The sequence below is a fragment of the Raphanus sativus genome, chromosome 2 (genome assembly GCF_000801105.2).
Source record: "Raphanus sativus cultivar WK10039 chromosome 2, ASM80110v3, whole genome shotgun sequence".
NCBI classification, from domain to species: domain Eukaryota; kingdom Viridiplantae; phylum Streptophyta; class Magnoliopsida; order Brassicales; family Brassicaceae; genus Raphanus; species Raphanus sativus.
In genome coordinates, this window is record NC_079512.1 from 31531777 (window position 1) to 31553931 (window position 22155).

The 22155-nt window shown below is 35.9% G+C and overlaps 6 protein-coding genes across 6 annotated transcripts; 3 read left to right on the forward strand and 3 right to left on the reverse strand.

Moving 5' to 3' along the window:
- The first annotated feature begins 2751 nt into the window (after positions 1-2751).
- LOC108840823 (uncharacterized) lies at positions 2752-3694 on the forward strand. Its single transcript, XM_018613641.2, has one exon. It carries the CDS (start codon positions 2820-2822, stop codon positions 3450-3452), a length of 633 nt encoding a protein of 210 aa, XP_018469143.1. The 5' UTR covers positions 2752-2819; the 3' UTR covers positions 3453-3694.
- Positions 3695-6425: 2731 nt separating this feature from the next.
- Positions 6426-8521, reverse strand: LOC108841813 (multiple organellar RNA editing factor 1, mitochondrial). Its single transcript, XM_018614579.2, has 5 exons — positions 8105-8521; positions 7653-7750; positions 7493-7558; positions 6774-7378; positions 6426-6691 (listed from the first exon to the last, which is right to left on the reverse strand). The coding sequence occupies exons 1-5, from the start codon at positions 8473-8475 to the stop codon at positions 6677-6679; spliced, it is 1155 nt and encodes a 384-aa protein (XP_018470081.1). The 5' UTR covers positions 8476-8521; the 3' UTR covers positions 6426-6676.
- A 248-nt stretch (positions 8522-8769) lies between these two features.
- LOC108829347 (organelle RRM domain-containing protein 1, chloroplastic) lies at positions 8770-9850 on the forward strand. The gene is made up of 4 exons (XM_018603010.2): positions 8770-8950; positions 9186-9254; positions 9394-9500; positions 9588-9850. Exons 1-4 carry the CDS (start codon positions 8815-8817, stop codon positions 9735-9737), a joined length of 462 nt encoding a protein of 153 aa, XP_018458512.2. The 5' UTR covers positions 8770-8814; the 3' UTR covers positions 9738-9850.
- LOC108839437 (polygalacturonase QRT3) lies at positions 9764-11517 on the reverse strand. The gene is made up of 3 exons (XM_057003087.1): positions 11221-11517; positions 10898-11125; positions 9764-10782 (listed from the first exon to the last, which is right to left on the reverse strand). The coding sequence occupies exons 1-3, from the start codon at positions 11410-11412 to the stop codon at positions 9808-9810; spliced, it is 1395 nt and encodes a 464-aa protein (XP_056859067.1). The 5' UTR covers positions 11413-11517; the 3' UTR covers positions 9764-9807.
- A 1422-nt stretch (positions 11518-12939) lies between these two features.
- Positions 12940-15285, reverse strand: LOC108827255 (polygalacturonase QRT3). Its single transcript, XM_018600614.2, has 3 exons — positions 15028-15285; positions 14697-14933; positions 12940-14097 (listed from the first exon to the last, which is right to left on the reverse strand). Exons 1-3 carry the CDS (start codon positions 15217-15219, stop codon positions 13099-13101), a joined length of 1428 nt encoding a protein of 475 aa, XP_018456116.1. The 5' UTR covers positions 15220-15285; the 3' UTR covers positions 12940-13098.
- A 2681-nt stretch (positions 15286-17966) lies between these two features.
- On the forward strand, positions 17967-20454 carry LOC130508016 (uncharacterized). Its single transcript, XM_057003089.1, has 2 exons — positions 17967-18408; positions 19614-20454. The coding sequence occupies exon 2, from the start codon at positions 19614-19616 to the stop codon at positions 20289-20291; it is 678 nt and encodes a 225-aa protein (XP_056859069.1). The 5' UTR covers positions 17967-18408; the 3' UTR covers positions 20292-20454.
- Positions 20455-22155: the final 1701 nt, after the last annotated feature.

Sequence of the window (22155 nt, forward strand, 5' to 3'; positions counted from 1 at the left end):
AAACGGTTTCATGCTTGTCTATCTTGGCTGCAAGTTATGCAGTTTGTGGAACTGAGGGTTCTCTACGTGCATCTTTCCAGCCAAGACTCTATTAAACAATCTTCTGATCCTTAACACACATAAATAACAAAATAAAATCATATGTGATCAAGGCTTGAGATCTGGAGTTATCTCTGAAATTTGTAAGATGACATAGGTGTTGGATTAGTCACATATATATTTAAGTACTCATAATATTTTTGCTACCCCAAAACAAAGCTGAGAAGTAGAAGAATTTTTCTACAAGTTTGAATTCATACGAAGAATTATCTTTGAGGTTTACTTCGTAGGAAGATAATATAACTCACATGTCAACTACTTGATCATAGTTCCTCGGAACATTGGGGAGAACTGAGAAATGTGATTTCTGGTCAAGATGTTTGACCAACTTACTATTGACATTTGACTTCTTGAAGGCATCTTTTATTGGCTGTATCTCTTGTTTTTCCGTGTTTGACTCAATTTTTCCATACTTATATAGTGGAAATTTTTGGTAGTTGGATTGTTTTTCAAATGTTTTAAAGTATTTTGTACTTATACTTGAAAGCCTAATATCCAATTCAAGATAACTAAAGTTTAATATTAAATTTTAGTTTTAGATATTAGAGTAAGTTAAATCGAATATTTTGGATTTTAGTATTGAAATACTATTGGTGACTTTTGAAAACTTCAAGTTTCGGGTCCATTGTTTGGGTTAGGTCCGAGCACAGATCCAATAGTAGTATATTTGTTTCGTATTTTAAGAATATCTGATTTTTTATTTGTTTTGTTTCGCAAAAATATAAATATTCGATTTTTTTAGATGTTTAATTTTTTTTGATATTTGTAAACATTCATAGATATTTACAGATATTTCATCTAATTTATTCAATACAAGTAAATTTAGAAAAAAATATCAATTTATTTTTAAGAATATATTTTAACATAATAAAAATATATTGTAAAAAACTAATGAAACTATATGTTTTATAAATTTTTCAAATTAATAATTTTTCTTATAAAAAATGTGTTTAGAAAAATTGTAGTTTTGTATAAAAATTTTATATCATTTTTAATTTAATATCATTTATAAGTAACTATTAAATAAGATTTAATAAAGTATATGTTAAATATAATTATATAATATTATAATTTAAAACTCTATATCTGTATATCCGTCTCTAAATTTTTAGTATCTATTATTTACTTTGTTTTTAGCAGATACAAATTTTTGTATTTGCTTTATTTTGAAAACTTAGGGATATGATTTTCTAATCGAATTGAAGTGAATAACTTAGCTGTACATGTTATATTGTATATAGTATCTGAATTTGTGTTTTTAAGTAAGGAAGCTTCATCAAATAAACCACCGCCTAATCGACGAACTAGTGACAGCTGGTTAACGGTAGTTAATCTATTTTGGGTTTATTAAAAAGATAATACTAATTCTGCCGTTATGCGTAAGTTTTCTTACAATAAAATAGCCACCTTGAAATGATACAGTACAGTATATTCACTAATGAATAATTAGTTTATATTATACATATAAAGGATACAGCACAGTACATTGTTCTTTAACTTGTTACTTGTAACGACGTTATGAGCTTTCGTCATTGCCCGCGTCATATATAAAGACGATCTTTAATTAAAAACATTTCTTTTAGATCGGGAAATTTCCTTTGTTTGCTTCAGGTTTTATTATCTTATGTTTGAACACAGGATTCAGATGTAATACATGTCTATATAGTAAGTCTAAATGGATAATTTACTTTTCTTTTAACATAATTTTCTTTTAACATTTGGTAATTCTATTATATATGATATTATCAAACTAAAATTCGTATTTTTGTCAGTTCAAAAATAAAAATTCGTATTTTTGCAAAAATAATAATTTTCTTAACCAGTAAGAATGCATTGACCAGTAAACGATCGAGAGAACAGAAAAGACAGGAAATCATCAAAGTCAAGTCTTCATGTATCATGCTTGATGTAATCACCATTTGTCGATTCCTATAAAATTATTTTCCTGATCACTCCATCTCCATCCATATTTATAGATTTTTATTTGTTTCAATTATATCTGAATATTTTGACATCCATAAATATGAATCAAAACAAATATTAATATTCACAGCTATTTTAGAAAATGTCAAATATTTTGTTTACTAAAATCGAGACTAAAATATAGTAGATAATACATTTTTCAGTCTAAAATTGAAATGGTTTGAAAGTTCAAAAATCACAAATTAATATATTTTAGCCTTTAAATTTAAAATTTTTACCAGTAAACTTACTTACTCTTAAGAAAAACTACAATTTGATCCACAATTAAAACGAAGCAAACATTTTCTACATAACAGGAAGTAATTTTGGTCAAGATCGATAATGAAAATCCGCTGGACATTCTTCTAACTTAACCATTGCTAGATCATATGATAGTAGTGGTCAGCTAGCTATTGGATCACCATTAAATTGTTTAAATCAACAGAACACAATACGAATATTTAAATTAAAATACTAGTTGATACAATTACTTCCTCAACACTCATAATGATTTACACACTGCCCAAATTATTTGATTGAGTTTATTAAACTACAAAACATATTAAAAATTGAAGGTACAAGTCAACGACCATCAATTGTTTAAAAAATAATATTGTAGGGTTAGTACGACCATTATGGCTTACATCTCCTCCGCATATATAGAGCAACCTTAACCTTAATCCTAAAGCATATGCAATGAATACACGGTACACCAAAGAAAAAAATAAAATAAATATAGAAAACAAAAAGAAAGTCTAATGAACAACAACTCGTCGAGAGCAGGCCAGTGGTTACAACACTATGAACCACACCAAGTTCAACAGCTTAGTCCATGCTTCGATGGCATTAACATGATGTCATCATCCGTATCTCCCCTCGGAGAAGACGGTGGTATTGTGGTGGCGCAAGAAACGGCCGGAAGAAGGTCTAGGGCTTCGAGGAGAGCAGTACCAACGACTCTCTTGAACGCAAGTCCTAGCAATTTCCGAGCTCTTGTTCAGAAGTTCACCGGACGCTCTGCTGCTGGTGAAGCCAACCGTAGAAGAGGTCCGGTAACTCTAGACTTCGGTTCTCCAACTACAATATCTAAAGAATCTATCTTCCCGGTCTCAGGAGATCGAAAGAGTTATGATCATGATCTTGTTCTTAACCAGCATGTGAGTAACGAGCCGCGTCACGTGACTTGGTCAGGTACGGAAGCAACGACGACGTATCAGGTGAGTGAAGAAAGTAACTCCGTGTTTGATCAACAAGATCATGATCTTTTGGGGGAATATTCAGGGAACAGTAGTTATGATGATGGCTTGGATCATATGGATTATTATTATCACGATTTTCACCAAGAGACGGAAACGTTGGAGGAATTCATGATGAGCGATCTTGATTTATAATATAGCTTTCTTTTAGTAACTAGATGAAGATGAAAATAATGATTATCATGATTTTACTACTAAGGGGATATGAATTTGGGATTTTTTTTTCTTTTTGGGGAATATGGCTTTACAAATTACAAGTCCATTAATCAAGCATTTCTAATAACATGTGTAATAAAGGTTTTGTCTTAAGTTCCTATAGATGATGAAGATTTTGTACGTCGATTATCTTACTCTGTTCTCTTGAAATTTGGATTTAATATATAGTTCGAAACTTGACATAACATGGTTTTATCATCAATATGTTAGTCCTGCTTCATCATCTATATATTGGTCTTTTCTCTAGGTAAAAGAAAAATGTCTTCGTATGTGCTTACATTCCTATAAATGTAAAACAAAATTACTTATTGTACTTTGATATGTTTAAGTAAAATGTACTGGATCATATATATCACAGCTAAACAACGACCGAGAAATAAGATAGTACTTTATACTTATTCTTGTTGTGTTATCACTCGGGTTTAAATATGTAAATATGCGTGTGTGAACTATTGATCTAGTACATTATAATTAAACATGTAAAAGTGAATGACAAAATAAAATGAATAAATAAGTAAGGTGATGTCGGAGACTTGGTCATATACTCATATTCAAAAACGCGTAACTTTTTCATTTGTATGTTGGTGACAGTTTACAAACATTTTAATGAAGAAAATTCTGCAAACGGAAGAGAGTAATTTATTTATGCGGTAATTTCATAAGCGAAGCCGACAGAGAGAATTAATCAAAGAAAAGGCCAAAAGCATGCATCATCAGTTGAACAATGTATGCAGTCAAAAAATTTACTTAATTCTGTTCCAATTGATATAGAGATATTGATGTCTTAGTTCATGGTCAAAGTTTATGATCACTCACTCGGATTATATCGCAAAGTCAACTTCGTGTAAATGGTTGTTGTTAAATTCCGTTCACATTTCACTCACATGCGTAAATTGGGTTCAAACTTGCTTTAAAAGAAACGATCTGATTATGGTTCATTCGTTTTTTATTTAGTGAATCCAAGTGAACATAACGGCTATACAATTTTTTTCCAAACTGAATAAATTGAAATCATTTTGTACGATGTGAACGTCACGATTTTAGTAATCACCGAAGATTTTGAAATATCATATGATATCGCAGAATATTCAATATATAAAAAAAAGAAACAAATCGGAGAATGGACTTGAAGAAAACTCTAATTTCTCGATTAGATTTTGACTCATACTTCATATGATAGCAGCTGACCCATTCAAACAAGTTAGACGCATAGCTTTGTCCTGCAAGTATAAGCTAATGGTTCTACGAATTGTGAATAGAAATACTTGGCAAGATAAAGACTGACACTATATAATACATGTGAAACAATGTTATGATAGCAATTGTTAAATTTTTTAAAAATTATAAAGTGACTCTTGAGTATTAAGTAAGGACAATTAACTTCATCAACAAGCAAATAAATGAATAAACACACAAAAAAGCAAACAAAACAACGACCAAGTCAATCTAATTTATTTTAAAGTTTAATTGTATCACCTGATCAAAAACGTTTTACTATAATTTATAATTGTTGAAAATTAAGGTTATAGCGTGAAAGGTTACACGTTTGTTTTTATATGTGATCAATGTGTGAAATGGCCGAGTGAAGTCAAATTAATATTTGTACGTGTTTTACGTGCATGACGTTTAGCTTTTATTATTTTGTCGATAAACCTAGCTGGTTCGATAACGAAAGCAGATGATAGAGGAAGAGAAAGTTTGTGATTGAATAATGTTCTCATCAGTGAACCGTAAAATATACAATATATGACTTGTTTATAATATAAGCAGTTTAAATAAGTTAGTTTTATTAGCTAGTGTTAACAAACTCTTTACCAAGTAACAAAATGTTCTAACTTAACTAGACAAATACAATGTTAGTAAACCTTAAACTGACAAGTGATAAGAAAGATAAATAACCATATTGGACTGAAAAAAAGAAAATTGGACTGAAGCGGAGATCATGCAAGTAGTTTTATCATCAAGATGCATAGCTTAAAAAAAAGATGCATAGCTACTCAAACCGCAGATTGGTAATTCCCCTTCCGAATAAGGTTGATGCTCAATCCGATGTCCAAAACCACTACTCGTTAAAGATTCCATTATATGTAAACGTTTGAAACACATGAACAGCTTTTTATTACTTGTGAACCATTGTAGTAAACCATAAAGTGGGTCTCACAACAGGTTTTGGTACAGAATCTTAATTTTATTAACCTCATTGAAAATCCTAAAGAATGGCCGCAAAAATTAAAGCCAATGGATTGGCAAATGGCACATGTCTTTCAGTGCATTCTCATCTTATTCCCGTTACGTTGACGGTTGACATGGTGTGTGCTTTCTCTATTAGTTTTTGACTTCTTGGTAAAATCAAGACATCCTGATTTCAGGAAAAAAGGACAGCAGACTCTCTCCGGTGGCTCAGTGAGGCTCCTGATTGGGTTTTGCCGAAACTTGAAGGACTGGGGTTTGATGTTCTTCTCCCTTAAAGCCAGAGGAGTGAAACAACTTAAAGGTAAAGTCCCCATCGTTTTCCATGTTCATAAAGAAAGACGTGTGCCTTCATATGCCATTTGTCCATCATAAACCACTGGTCTGAGACGGTGTAGAAGAAGAATTATGGAACAACTTGGTTGATAAATGGTGGGACAACAGAACAGACAAGGTAGTGTCTCGTTTGCTCTGCTATCAATCACAAGTTACCGGGTAAAGCACTTTGGCTAAACGAGTCTCCCCTACTTTATTATCATAACTGGTACCGGTCGAGAAGAGACTCTCGTAGCCTTGTTAGAAACGTTATCTCCATGTAAAGAGCTCTAAGTGTCAACAGAAAAATAATTCTTCACTTCTAATATCCAATCGACTCGTTAGAGATTCCTTCTGATTTTCGGTCAATATATAGATTCAGTAAAAAATAGCAAACATCTCGAGTAGATAGGCAGATTGGCAAACAACGTTTTGAAAAAAGTGTTTCAAGTAACAGAGGCAACAAGCAACGTTGAACAAGCTCAACTTACGGAGAAAAAGGAGATGATTCTTGTTCCAATAAAGTAGAAAGAGGAGCATGACTAACAAAACTATGTACTCTAGAACTTAATAAAAGGGGCCTCCCGATACTTCTCTCCTTATTCAAGCTCATTTCACAGTCCATCATGTCTCACTGTCTAGTATCTTCTTCCCTGTGGAAACAGAAATGACCACCTCAGCAACAACTATGTGGAAAATGGAAAATGCAAGATTCATTTAAGGTCAAGCACTTACTTGGTCAGGTCCCGGTTGGCCTGCTGGATTATTGTTGTTCCAGTCTCCAGCTGCATTCCTCTGATCTCCCTGTGGAAATGTTTGATTCTGCTCTTGTCCAGGTCCACCATACCCCTGACCAAATCCGGGATTTGGAACTCCAGCTCCAGGTGCAGGACCATAGTTTCCATTCCCCTGTGGACCGTAATTCCTAGGCCCTCCTTGGTTGTAACCTCCTTGTGGCCCTTGGTTATAGTTCCCAGGTCCGCCTTGTCCGTAACCACCTGGTGGCCCTTGGTACGGAGGCACAGGAGATCCCTGGCCTTGATTGTATCCCGGCTGGTACGGAGGTGGTGGTGGAGACCTTGGAGGGCCTTGGTTGTAACCTCCCTGAAATGGTGGAGGAGCTTGTCCTGGAGGACCGTAGCCCTGCTGAGGACCACCATATCCACCTCCACCACCACCACCTTGCCTTGGTGGTTGCTGACCAAACTGTGGGTTTCTCTGGAAGTTTTGAGGACCGCCTTGACGGTCAGGTCTTTGATTGAACTTATCACGGGGTTGTCTTCTGTTAAACTGATATGGTGATGGCCTGTGTGTGATCACCCCGTTCTCATACTTATCTCCTGAATAAAAACAAGAAAACATAAATAGTTTTTTTTGGGGGGAGTTTTAAAAGAGACAATCTCTATGTATAATCCAAAATGAGTTGAATTTTGAAGAAACCAAAGCTCACTCACCTCCATACTCCTTGTTCTGAGGATCGATGTAGGAATCTGGCAAAATAAACACCACTCCAGGTAAATCTGTACACAACACCGAACAAATGAGAACCCTATTAAAACTAAAACAGCTTATTCAAAAGGAAACTAAAATCAAGGTACATAAAGCCATATATACCCTTGAACTTCTCTGATTCTTCCTCAGTCATGATCGCTTGAAACCCTTGGTAAGTTGTTGTGCTACAAGCATATATCTTCTTCTTGGCCTCTTCCAAGCTGACACAACCAGACAAAAAAGTCAATATAAACGACAAAAGAAGATGCACAAAAAAAAAAGCAAAGCTTCAGACCAATGTATCTCCCTCTCTCACTCTTGTCTTAGTTTCTAACTAAAGCATCAGTCAACACAAAACAAAACTTATGACTATCTAACAAACAGCAGAGACAAACCCATCCAAATGTTATTCCATACACACAAAACTGAAGCAAAGCTTCAGACCAAAGTATCTCACTCTTGTCTTAGGCTCAGACCAATGAATCTCATAACTGTCTTAATTTCTAAAACTAAAACATCAGTTAGTCGAACAAAACAGCAGAGACAAACACATCAAATGTTATTCCTTAACGAACCTGATACCAAGCCCTGCGGCGCAAGTCTTCTCGTAGGTAGAGACCATTTCCTCAGGGGACAAAGGATTGTCCTTGGGGAAATCCATGGTGATGAGCCAGTGATTGTAATCACAACCTTCGAACAGCACAGTGTTCTCCGTGATCTCATCTCCTTCTTTGTAAAGCTTGTACTGCCTCGTCGAGAACAGCCTCACCGGAGCTCGAGTCGCTTCAGTGAAACGCCCTAAAACGGATCTCTGTAGCACCTTCGACCCAGATGGGGTAATGGCGGGTGGAGCAACGGAAGAAGCAGGAGAGAGTGAGATTGATCGGTTAATAAATGAAGTGGTCGTGAGTAGAGCTCGTCGGAGACGGTGAGAGTACATAGCCATCGCTGCTGATGAGTCTCTTCAGAATTGTCTGGAGAGTTGGACGAAATTAGGGCTTTTGTGTGAGGGTTTTACAATGAGTCGTGAATAAATAGTAATTACCTTTAGGACCCTCATATTTTTAATTTGTTTTAAATTGTTAAGATGAGCTCTAATGTATCAGTTACACCCCCATGTTTTCGCCCAAGTAGAAACGTCATTGGCCCAATAACTTAGGTGTTAATGGGCTTAAAGCGCGGATCGAAAGAACTAATGAACGCCGTCGTTTTGAAAGATGTTAAAACATATCTTCATAACTGTTTCTTCTCTGTCTCTCTCTCCGACGGACAGCCGTGAGAAACCATGTGGTCGGCGACGCTCGCTTTCCCTTCCTTTGTGGCTTCATCAACTTCTCTATCAAGCTACACAAAACCGAGACTTCCTAAGATTCAAGCTTCTCTATCGAATTACCCTCTCGCGAGCAAAATCATGGTCAGAAGTAAAGTTTCTGCCTTTTCACTATTATCTGGACTACCCTTTAGTTAAGATTATATATCTTCTTCTCTCTGATGATTTGATTCTGTTTTAATGGTTAATGGAAGGATTCCGAGTCAGGATTGGCTGTAACATATATTAGTGTCTGGAGGTTTTAGAACTCTGTTCTCGTGGTGAAACATAACAATCATCGTGAAATTGAAGTTCGATTTGGTGATTTATTGTCTTTAAATCTGCAGACTTACCGTTTTCTATAAGTGAAGACTTTCTGCAGAAGGAGTTTTCAGCTTTCGGCGAGATAGCTGAAGGTGTGTGTGTTTGCATATTTATTCCGTCTCTCGCTCTGCTCAAAATCCAACATTGGGTTTAAGATCAGCTATTTAAACTGTAGGTAGTTGATATATAACAACTTTTCACTCTTTGTGTCTTTTGTCTTTCAAAAAACAGTTAAGCTTGTCAAAGATGAGTCAATGAAGAGATCAAAAGGTTATGCCTTCATTCAATACATGTCTCAAGATGATGCCTTTCTAGCCATAGAGACCATGGACCGTAGGGTATAAAAGCTTAATCTAAATTGGATTTAAGCATGTTTAAATTTTTGTGTATTAGAAATTAACCAAAATGTTTCTGTCATGTTTTAGATGTACAATGGGAGGATGATTTATATAGACATTGCTAAACCAGGGAAGCGTGATTTCCAACAACAGCCGAGGACTTCTGGTCCCCCTGAGAATCAGCTCCACGTGCCAGAAGAACCGGCCAGTAACGAGGTCGCTGATTGCTGGTATTAATTGTTTAGGACCATTGTTATGTCAAATCTCGTCACAATGATCAATATAAACAAAAATGTTGTTTTTTTTACTACTGATAAACAATCACCGACACGGTTCCAGTTACAGCTCTATCAGTTTCCACAACTACCACATTGTTTGAAACATTAGTCACAGCACTCGCAGGTATCTCTCCTGATTGAACCAAAAACGAATGCTGGTAATGGTTTATCCGGTTAGGGAAAACCAAAACAGATGCAAAGTCTGCGACCCATCTCGTCCCATTAGATGAAACCTTCGCCTTCCCTGTTGTTGATCTCAACGTCATCCCTTCCACATTGTTCTGATCGATCACAACTTGCTCAACCTCATCAAACTCTCCTTCTATCTTAACGATCGGGAAGCTGTGTTTAGGATCGCCACTGAACATGTTGTTGACGATGTTCACACCGTGAATCTTCTTCCCATGCACCGATCTCAACACGATGTTCGCATCCCCCAAGAAGAGAGCGTTCGTGACGTGAACGTGAACAGGGTCTTCGATGACTATCCCCGTGTAGTCGAGGTAGCAATTATCTATCCTCGTTAAATGAGACTTCACTAAGATACCAATCCCGCCAAACCACGTAGCTTTGTTGTAGCAATGCACGCCCGTGACCATATTCGCCTGTCCGTTCAACAAGATACCGATCCCAGCAGAGAAGATCACTACGTCGGTGATGGCGTTGTCATTGCTAGAGATATCGATACCTGTCCCGGAGAACTCTCTTTCCTGTCTGTCTCCCCCTACGGTCGAGTGCTGTCCCAGGAAGGTGTTGGAGATGTATGTCTCGTGACCTCCCTGGACTTTGATCCCGTGCGTTGTGAAATGGAGGAAGTAGCAATCTGTTATACGGATGCGAGCTGAGTTTACCACCGCGAGGCCCCCACCTCTGAAGCTTGAGTCGAACAGAACGTCTTTGAAGGTCACATCCTCAAACAAGATCCCTGAGTTTGCTGCTAAGAGTTCTACCAAATGTCGATCACCGGGAAACACTTCTGATGCACGGAATGTCCCTCCTTTTACCTTTATTACACTCAAAAAACATAAGTAAAAGATTTAAACTTAATAGTAATAAAATAAAAAACATTTGAATTTTTGATGGAAGTTTTATAAGTAAAGACTCTAAAAGGACTCTAACCAGGAGGTTTCCGCCACCGGAGGAAGGGAACCGGAGAGGTTTTCCGATCTTGTAACTGCCACCTTGGAGATCAATAACAACACCTCCTAGATCAGCGACACGTGGCAGCATGTGAAGCTCGATGTGTAACTGAAAAGCATCGGTTAAAGCTTCAAGTATTGCGTCGCTGCTGTCTTGTCCACCTGTTGGGTCAGCTCCGTAGCTTATTGGGTATATCACTCTCCCCACCTGCACCAAAACCAAACCAAACCCCCACACGCTCACAATTTACACACGTGTGCACATATAAATATGTACATAGTGAAAATGTGTGAGATGATTACCATTTTGGGAAATGGAGATGAAGGGGAAGACAATGGTGGTGGGAGAGAGGGAGCGGTTGCGAGTCTTTCGTGGATCTTGTCTTGGATTTCAAGAAGCTTTGTCATGTCTCTTCTTAAGGATAGTGTCTCATCTAACTGAACTGAAACAATGATGAGAAACAGTAACAGGCAAACAAAGCATTGGAGTCTCATCTGGTTCGTCTTGTGAGAGAAAGAGAGAGAGAGACAATTAAAGAGAGAGAATAGGAGGAATGATTTATAATAAGAAGAGTGCAGACGCTGATATGAGCGTGTCAGTGTATTAAAGGTCATTGTTTCTGTTGTTAATTTTTGCTTTATTATTCCAATGACCGACTCGAATTCCAATTTATTAAACGGAAAGCTTTTAGGTGTTTTTTGCTTTATTCATAAGGAAATGCAAAAGACTAAAAAAAAAGATCAAAGCATGCTGTTGGTAGACAGCTGAAGTTCATAAAGTTTAAGAGTTGTTTGATGACTGGCTGATATCAAAATGATTTTGTGAGTTTATAATTTGCTTTCTTAATTTATGTTTTATCTTCTATCAGTCTATATAATGACAAAATATGTCATTTTAAGGTTTTATCTTTAACTTAATCAATTTTTTAATTTATACTTATGGTTTTGCAATTTTTTAAGCATACTCATATTCTGCTAATTTCTATAGTATTAATGCTTTCTGAGAAAATAAATCATTCATATTAGACTTCGCATCTTATACTTTATTCGTCATAAAGTTTGCTTTCTTCCAAATTATTCATCACTTGTAAGAAAACCAATACTTTTATTTTCACTTAATTTTTTTGTTTATTAAGTATTTAACCTTTTTTAATGCAAGGTTTTCACACACATTAAAAAGTAAACATGTACTTTTATCTTAATTGTATTTTAATCAATTTAATATTATCTGTTTTTGATAAAGTTGTACCATTTACATTTTTAATTATGTTTTTGTTTTAAATATGAATTAATTGAAGTTTAAAGTTTTAAAGATCTTTAACAAAACAAGAAAACAAGATAAAATCAATGTTTCAACTCCATATAAAAGAGTACAGAAGATTTCAAGTAATTACTGAAAATGGAGTTGGGTTTGGGAATATAAATTAATTTTATGGAGAAGACCTATATTTATACAGTTGATGCAGAGCCTCGAAGTCTCCTCTAGAGATCTTTCTTCTTTTGTCGCAGACATCATAGACACCGAAGGGCATCTCCAACCTAACTCTATTTTTAACTCCAAAATGGAATAAAAGTGATTATGGAGTAACATATGCTCCAACCCAACTACATATCTCACTCTATTTTGAAGTTTACTCCATAAATGAAGTAATCTATTTTTTGTTTGTTCATGACTCCATTATGGAGTGAAAAATGGAGTAGGATTGGAACAATTTTACTCCATATTTACTTTTACTCTATTTTAGAGAAAAAAATGGAGTTTTACATTGGAGATGATCTAACTCTATACGGTTGCTTTATTTGATTCTATGTTGTAAAGCATAATAGGCCGTTTGGTTATCCGTCAAAAACTAATTTTGGAGGTTATAGAGAAGTTCATTAGTCACTGCTTTGGTCAGAAAGAAAAGAAAAAGAAAAAAAGAAAGTTCATTAGTCATTGTATTGAATTTCATATCAGAGAGACTAGTAAATGTCTTGACAAAGGAAAATAAGTAAGTGAATGTCTGCCAACAACTCTTCAACTGCAATCACAATTTTCTAAATATCTTATTTACTGATAGTAAAAATATAATTTCTCCTGTTAGGAAAAATTACAAAAAATACCAGAAACCACCACCGACTGTAGTTTTTATGATCATTAAATCATTATTAGGGTAAAAACATGAGTCATGACAGTCAAACTCATTGATCCACCGTTACATAAACTTGTGCAGTAACAGGTGCGTTTGTCTGAACCACCACTCGATTATCCGAGACGTTCCTTACCGCGTGAACAGGAAATGCGCCATCTTCACGTGCTACGAGCGTGTACTGAACGTGCTTGATTAAATTCGGGAACAACAAAACCGGGTTAAAGTCAACGGTCCAAGACGTTCCGTTTCCATCGACCGATGCTTTAGCAACCGTCGATCTCATTGCCATCCCGTTCACATTGTTCCGGTCAACCACCACCTGGTCAACATTATCAAACGCTTTATTCGTCTGATCCAATTGCACAATCTGGACTCCATTACCCGACCCGGAAAACATGTTGTCAACAATATTAACCCCACGAACCACACCGTTTATTGACTTCAACAAAATAAACGCATCTCCTAAGAAAAACGTCCCGGTAATCTGCAGCTGAACAGGGTCTTCCGCAACGATACCGGTATAATCCAAGTAGGAATTCACAATCCGGTTCTGAGTTAAACCGGGTAATTTCAAATAAATCCCGGTTCCACCAAAACCGGTTGCTTTGTTATAACAATGCACACCAGACAAAAGGTTCGCCTGTCCTGATATCATTACCCCAATCCCGGCTGAGAATATAACGGTGTCCGTGACGGCATTATCGTTACCCACCAAGTTCACGGCGGTGCCGGAGAAGTTCCTCTCTCCTTTGTCTCCACCGGCGGTTATGTGTTGACCGAGAAAAGAGTTTCGAATATAAGTCTCGTGTCCTTTTTGGACAAGAATCCCGTTCGTGTCTCCAAACCGTGTGATGTAACAGTTGTCTATGCTTGTCCGGAGAGAATTGATGACGGCGATTGCTCCGCCGCGATAGTTGCAGTCGATGAGAAGATCTCTGAGAGTTATGTATTCGAAAATGTACTGTAACTTTGACGATTCGTCGTTGAGTTCGATTAAGTACTTGTCGACTGGAAAATCATCTGATGCCCTTAATGTCCCTCCGCTAATCTGACGTGTTACACAAGTCAATATAAGAAAACATTAATATTAATTCATTTCAAAATATAACAAAATGAAATACGTCCAAAGAAACAGCAAGACTACTTCAGGGATTTTTTAATTTAAATAAAAAAATATGTGAAAATATGAAGTTTAAAAAGTTGGAGCTTTGAATTTTTTTTTGTATTTTAATTCAGAGTAATACTGTAAAAGGAAGTAAATCTGATAAAACTTAATTTCAACCAGAAAGAAAACTTTCTTGTTGGGAAATCATAAAAAGGTCACAAGGTCATAGAGAGAAACATGCATAAAAAGAAAAGAATCATTCCATTCTCGTGAAAGAAAATTAATGATCATCTACTTAATTTTCGTTTGGTAACCAAACGCAAGAGCATCTTTAATCAAGTTTACGTTCAAACTAAGATTCTCCTGAGAATTGCATGCTTTAAAGTATTTATCTAACGTGTGGATGCAGTGTCATATCACGTCGCATAGATGGGCCATGAAGACATATATTTATATGAACATGCTTTGTTCATGTCTCTATGCATACGTACGGAAGAAATCTAACTCTATTTCTAAACTTGCATTTAATAAGAGATACTTACGAGGACGTTTCCGGCACCGGCTGAAGGAAACCGGAGAGGACGGCTGATTAAGTAGCTTCCACCTTGAAGATCAATTCTTGCTCCACCAAGATCATTTATACCTTCCATCAATACTCCATGATCTGGACCATCAAACGCATCTTCCATAGCTTTCAATATCGCATTCGTGCTATCCGCTTTCCCTGTTGGATCGGCCCCATATGATATCACTTGATACACACGTGGACCGGGTACTGCCTACACCATACATGCATCACATATCATATGTAAACCCAAAAAAACGCAATGACAAAACCTTTTGAACAAACAGATAAAAGATGTTGTATAATACCTGAGGAGGGGTAGGAGGAGGAGATACCAAACCGGGTAGATTTCGACGAACCAAAGATGCCTTAACGGCTTGCAGTTCTGCCATATGCCGTTCATGAAGGGAGTCTTTACCGGCGAAGACTACTTGAGTTACCATTAGAGTCATGATCGCTAACAAAACCGGCACGGCCACTTGAGTTTTCCTTGTCTCCATCGTTTCCTCCTATAATAATCCAATGAGCCAACAATAAGAGACTGGCTGAAGGTAATGGCGTTGCGAGACATTTATATATATGTATGTTGTTAACACATGTAAAGAGAAGGGCTTAACTAAGGTTACCGATGAAACATTATACAAAACTTTTGTCTTTTCTATAGGGAGTCACACATTTTGCACCCTTTTATTTTGATCTCCTTTTCATAATCACGAAATGTTCTAGACCTTAGAACCTTCTAAACGCTAAATTTTATGATATCGACTTACCGATAAACCAGCCGTCTTTGATGTAATCTTTGTAATATTTTTATGTGATTTGATTCTTTTAAATAGAGAGAAGTAAGAGATAGATATGCTAGTTAGTTTGCGAAAAATAGAAGAAGGTCATCAAAAAGTGCATAAGGTATAAATTCATGCTTTACGAGATTATATTTTTTAAATGTAAAGGGTAAACCAAGTCATGTGGTTTTGGTTGGAGAGGTTTGAGTGGTGGATAGGTTTTTGGTAGAGTCTGTCCCTTTTCTTTGGATTTTTCTTCCAACTGAAGATATAAATTATATTCAGTCCCTCTGTCCTTTTCTCAACTCTCTACTATTTGAAAATTATTGTCTGAAAATGGTATAAAGTCAAAACAAAATCTAATGACGATTGAGAAAAAGGATTATGTTAAATATCATAATGTGTTCTTTAAACTTATTTTTATCATATCTAATGATTTTTATGAACTAGGGGGGATGAAACCAGATATTTTGTGTTTGGTCATCTGCATTTACATCTTCTTTATGACGAAAAAGATATTAAAATGTAAATTGTTTTAGATTATAACATTCGCATATGAAGAAAACATTATATCCTCTAATAAAGTATCATAAATTTGGTTGTAACATAAAAAAAATGAAAATCAGTAAACGTTACCTCAATCTAATTGATCTCGATTATGACTTTCTCTATTGTTCAAATCCCAAATAATGTCTCCGGATTCCGGTGGGATTGTATCTGAGACCTGAGGATGTGAAACAAGAACCGAACAAATATTAATAATGTATTTTCTATTACTACATAAGCAATCATATATAAGGATATTGCAAATAAGATGCAAGAATGAAAAGATCAACGCTATTTTTTTTAAGAAGGCTTAGATTAACACTTTTAGTTTCAGTAAAGGTTAAAAAAATAAAATAACATTTGTATATAGTAAATTTATTATTCAAAAAGAAAAAGAGATATCTCTGTTAAAGACTGAAAAAGGCTTCATACAAAATAAAAAATAAAAAACAGAGAAAGATGCATCAAAGAACTCCAATGACATTGACATGTACAGGATTATAGTCACCAGAAATATGAACTTGGCCTTTCCCTTTATTCTCATAGCAAAATTGAAAGTTTAGTCTAGAGTCATGTTAGGTGGTAAAACAATTAGGTCCCCAAAATTTACCTATTTATATGTATCTAAAGGTTAATTAAATAGTCAATTTGCAATCAAAACATAAGAAAATGGATGCAAAGTAAGTAGGTTACACATAGTTAATTAATTGCAAACCTAAACTCAACGGTGATGACATACTATAACGTTTCCTTCCGTATTACATTTCTTTTAGCTTGTTACAACTTAACATTGAGCTAATTAGTATTCGAAAAAGAACATTATTGAGGCTGATGTTTTGTCATAAGCATTTAAAAGTGGAACTCACAATTTAATAGGCACTGTGTCTCCCAACTAATAATTTTCACCACAGTAGAAAGAACATAATCACATATTGGTCGTACCAGGGAAACAAAACAAATGGCAAATAATGTAGCCCTGATCAATCTATCGGATTCAGATCTATTTTAATATTTATTTCTGGACTCAAATCTAAATTGTAGATTTTATGTTTATAGAAAAAAACCTCAAAATCAAACAAAACAATGCTTAATGATTCAATTGAAGAAGCAATGCTTAATGCGGTGTGACAACTTACACGAAACTTAATATTTGCTTCTTCCTCTTGTTTTTTGAGTATCCTAAAAAGTTTTCTGTATTGATCTTTAAGTTCAAGACCTTGTCTTTATACAAGGGTTTCATTCCTAAATTAGATTTACAAGATATATGCTAGAAAGTATCTTAAAAAGTTTTATGTATTGATCTTAAGGTCCAAGACTTTCTATTTATACAAGGATTTAATTCCTAAACTAGATTTACAAGATATATGCAAATTAATGAAAATATATTCTAAATATAACTAGATATGTTCATATCCAAATACCTTCCTTCAAGTTGGAGAATGTAGATCTCCAATTCCCAACATAACAAAAAATGCTTCAAAACTTTTCTTCCTAAATGTCTTTGTCAATATATCAACCAGTTGCATATTTCTGGAGACATGCTTCGTCGTGATAAAGCCTCTGACTATCTCTTCTCGTATAAATTGACATGCCAACTAATTAAGTTTCTCTGATTTTTCTAAGTAAATGAAATGAAATGAAATTCAATGCATATTTATTCTTTTGAGTAACTTAATTAATTTCTTCTAAATTGGTTTTCATTGACTAAAATGAACTTTTGGTTGAGTATTTAGAAGTATATTGAAGTGATCTGACTGCAAATTTATAAAATCTGTGGAGACTTCATATTGTTTTAAAGTCTTTAAATGTTATAAATATTGTAGTGATGTCCATATGGAAAGTCCTAGATATACTTGTTCCCCACTCCAAGTTAAGCTTTGTCTCCAAGCTATTGTATCCTATATAAGGAGATCATTATTCATGGAATAAGACACACAAATTCCTCTCTTCTCTTCTCTTCTCTTCTTTATTTACAACACGTTATCAGCACGAGACTCTAAACCCTAGCTAAAATCCAGCGACCACAAAAACCTTAATTTCAGCCGCAACTTTAAACCGTCATATCTCCCTAACCGTAAGGATCCAGACGGCGAGTAATATATCAAATTGAAGCTCTTGACGAGACGAATCCAGCGCCGCAGACCACGCATCAATCCGACTCCAGACGCGCCGTCACCTCCCAGTGCAAGCCGCGCCGTCAAAGATCATCCAAAACCCTAATAGCCGCCAACTCCTTATCTCTCTTAATTTCGATTTCTATTGTTCTTAGATCTCATACTAATCCAACTTTGAAACTTTCATTGTTGATTATTTAAGGTTTCTAAAAGAGGAACCAAGGAGAAAAGATCGGCAAAGATTAAGGTAAGATCTCAAGAACCCTAATCTTTACTTGTGGTTCAAGCAATTCGGGTTTCAAACTTCTCTTCATCTTAAATCCGATTTAAAAATTTTGCGATTTGATTTGGTTGATTTTAGTTCTGTTTATTTTAAAATCAAAACCCTAAACCCTTAATAGTTTTACATGACTTTAGTTTTGTATGGACAACAAGTGATACCCCTTTAAGGATGACACGCTATATGTCCAAACAAAATTTAAGGTCAATGTTTAACCTAATCCTAAAAAAACAGATTTGAATTTTAAACCCTAATCCTTAAAGTTTAAATCTGATTTTAAGAAACCCTAAATCCTAAAATATAAAGCATGTGATTACATGACTTTCGTTTTGTATGGACAACAAGTGATACCCCTTTAAGGATGACACGCTATATGTCCAAACAAAACATAAGGTTAATGTTTTCCACATCTTTTGGTCGATGATGCACACCATAGTGTGGCTAGACCATGATTTTCTTTTAAGTCAATGATGCATACCAATAGGTATGACTAGACCATATGAAGTAAAGGTCGATGATACGTACTCTTAAGTACGATTAGACCATAAAACAAAATCAATGGTCGATGATGTTCACCCTCAGGTGCAACTAGATTTTTCACCTATGATTCACGGTGATCATCCACGATGATCCGCGTTGATCTATGATCCATGATGATCCTCGATGATCCGCGATAATCTACGATGATCAGTGATCCAAGGTGATCCACGGTGATCCTCGATGATCCACGGTGATCCACAATCACCGGTGATGGATGATGCGCACCACAGTGCAGCTAAATCACGATCCGTTTTATTTGGTCGAGGATGTGTACCGAATGGTACTACTAGACCATTAAATCGCATGGGTCGATGTAGCATACCATATGGTATGGCTAAACCATGCACTCTTCCATCCCACTATTTTCAAGGGATTTATAAATCAAATAAGTTGATTAAGTGATGGATGAGTTATGAGAAAGTAAATTTCTAAAGAGAATGCAAACTGGCCGTATGGCCCTCTTATTTGTTTGCTGGCAATGTGATTTAATTGTGTAATAGCCGAATGGCATTGGTCACACAAGCCATATGGCTTTATTGTTTACATACTAGCCGAGTGCCTTTTATTTCTTGGATAGCCAATGGCATCAGAAAATTGTATGTACTAACACAAATCATTTTGATATGATTCAGATGTCGAGACTCCATCACTCGGATTACCCAGCCCTTGATCTCAATGGAGACAATTACCTTGATTGGGCGATGAACACTTCAGCCGATTTAAAGTCTAAAGGACTTGGGAAGTGTATCAAATACGGCAATGATACCCTTGCATATGAAAGGCGTAGAGCTGTTTTGATAATGAAAAAGCATCTCGTGAAGGATCTGTATGATGAGTGCAGTTACATCAACGATCCTTACGATCTCTGGTCGAGATTGAACACCATGTTCTTCGAGCCACTACTAGATGAGTCCATGAAAGAATGGAAGGCTCTGAGGTTCCAGGATTATGAATCCGTGGATGACTATCACTTTGATCTTATGAGAATCACCTATAGTCTTAAACTATGTGGTGTAGTGATAACAAACTATGACTTGTTAAGCAAGACTCGTGACACGATCCATTCAAAGGAAGTGTTGTTATCACAGAAGGCTAAAGGTTTCACAACCTATTACGACCTTCTCTCATACCTTTCAGCTCTTGAGGAAAAGAAGCAGAAAAGGAAAGTCAACCTCGACAAACTCGACTATGTTATGGAGATAAGTGCCGAGTATCAATGTGAGATGATATACGGTGATGCTGAAGAAGCTAAGAAAAGAAAATTCGGGTGGACTCATATAGATGATGAGATTGGTTTATTCATTGAATAGAGAACCAAATGTGAGCCACGTCCAAGATGTTATTATGGACTGGCCGGCTATTGTTTAAGCCTTTTGACATTCTGATTTCATACTTATGATTTGGTGTTTTCTTTTAAATATAATTTGTCATTCAAATTTCATAGCATTAATAAAAGTTTTTCTTTTATCTTGATTGATTTGCTTGAAAAATATTTTTGATTGACAAATGAGAATGAAAACTCGAGAAGAGTATGTCTAGACCACCACGCCTAAGGCATGGCCTTAAGAGGCACGAAATTTATCACCTAAGACCCATTGAGAGAGACCCAAAATCCCCACTGGCCGTGGACAAGGATACCACAATAACCGTGGTTGTAGATCCAATCATGGTCGAGGAGGGAGTAAAGGTCGAAATGGCATTACAAGCCACATCAAAATGGTTTCAATAATAAACCAATGGGCAGAGCAAAGCAAAAGGAAATGTTTCTTTTAGCTTATGAAAATCGCCAAAGGCATACATATAAAAGAGGTCGAGACTACATTCTCCCTACTGATCTAATACTATGCTAAGGATCGGTGTGATAAGGCATAAAAGCCTAGGTAACCAGTAAGGTTCACCAACGAATTTATACACTTTATGGCATGACCGGATTAGCCATCCTGGTCTGAACTTGATTAATAAGGCACAAAGAGTTATCCCATAAGATCTCACGTTGTGAAACATGTACACAAGGGAAACTCAGTAGGCTTCATTGTTCCAAGCAACACGAAAGTATAATCTGATCATGAGGATAGTAAGAACAAAACCCGTGATCATGACCAGACCACAAATTCGTGTATCATGGTCTAAAACCATGCTGACCGTCCAAGCATTACGTTTAAGTGAGGACAAACAAACGTACTTTATAGCATGTTCATGAGGGGGAGAATAAACACTCCGTGTGGTCCATGACCATACTATAAAACCCGAACATGATAAGCATGGCTGAAGGCCATAAGGCATTATAGCTTGGCCGTAAAAGGCATAACCTATAAGGTTGAGACTTCAAAAGTCTATAAGCTTGGGTACACCACAAGAATACATGTATGAAAGATAAATTACATCAGGCCATATAAAGTGAGCATAGATATTCCCGTCTAAAGATGATAAAGGGTCATAATCCAGATATAGACCATCCTAAGAGTCTATGAATAAACCACCACATACCTATGTGCCATCTAGGATGGAATACCTCATCTAAGGATGAGATGAAAATCGGGAATATATGTTGGATAAGAGAACATGATCTTTCTCCCACGAATTCAGTGAGACCATGAGCCAAACAAAGGTGATCATATTGTGGCCAAGGTACACGGATTACATACAAGATGAATCCGACTATCCAACATCATGGAGAAAGCTATAAGCTGGTAAATAGAAAGTAAAAGTGGAATGGTTTTAACCATCCAAGTCTTGGCAAAGATCCTCGGACCAGATATATATATATATATTGGACGTTCATAAACAAAGAAAGAATGATAGCCAGACAGACCCGAAAGAATGACTAAGTCATACCAGCTTAGCACCACTATATAAATGTCCTAGTAGAGACATAATCAAGTTGCTGTAAAAGTCTATACAAGATAGACCAGAATGTTCCATATATAATGAACCACGAATAGAAAAGTTAAGGTGCTCATAATGATAGATTCGGGTTCATGAAAGAGAAACCATACTAGACAATGAGATAAGACCGGCCGGTCCTAAGGTACAGGTATCATACAATGTAGCCTTGCAAACTACAAAGTATTCAATAATCCTGATAATAATAAAATCTCAATCGATTGTATCATGTCTAGAACGCGATAGAACGCGATGGAACATTATATAAAGTGTCGACACATACACACACTC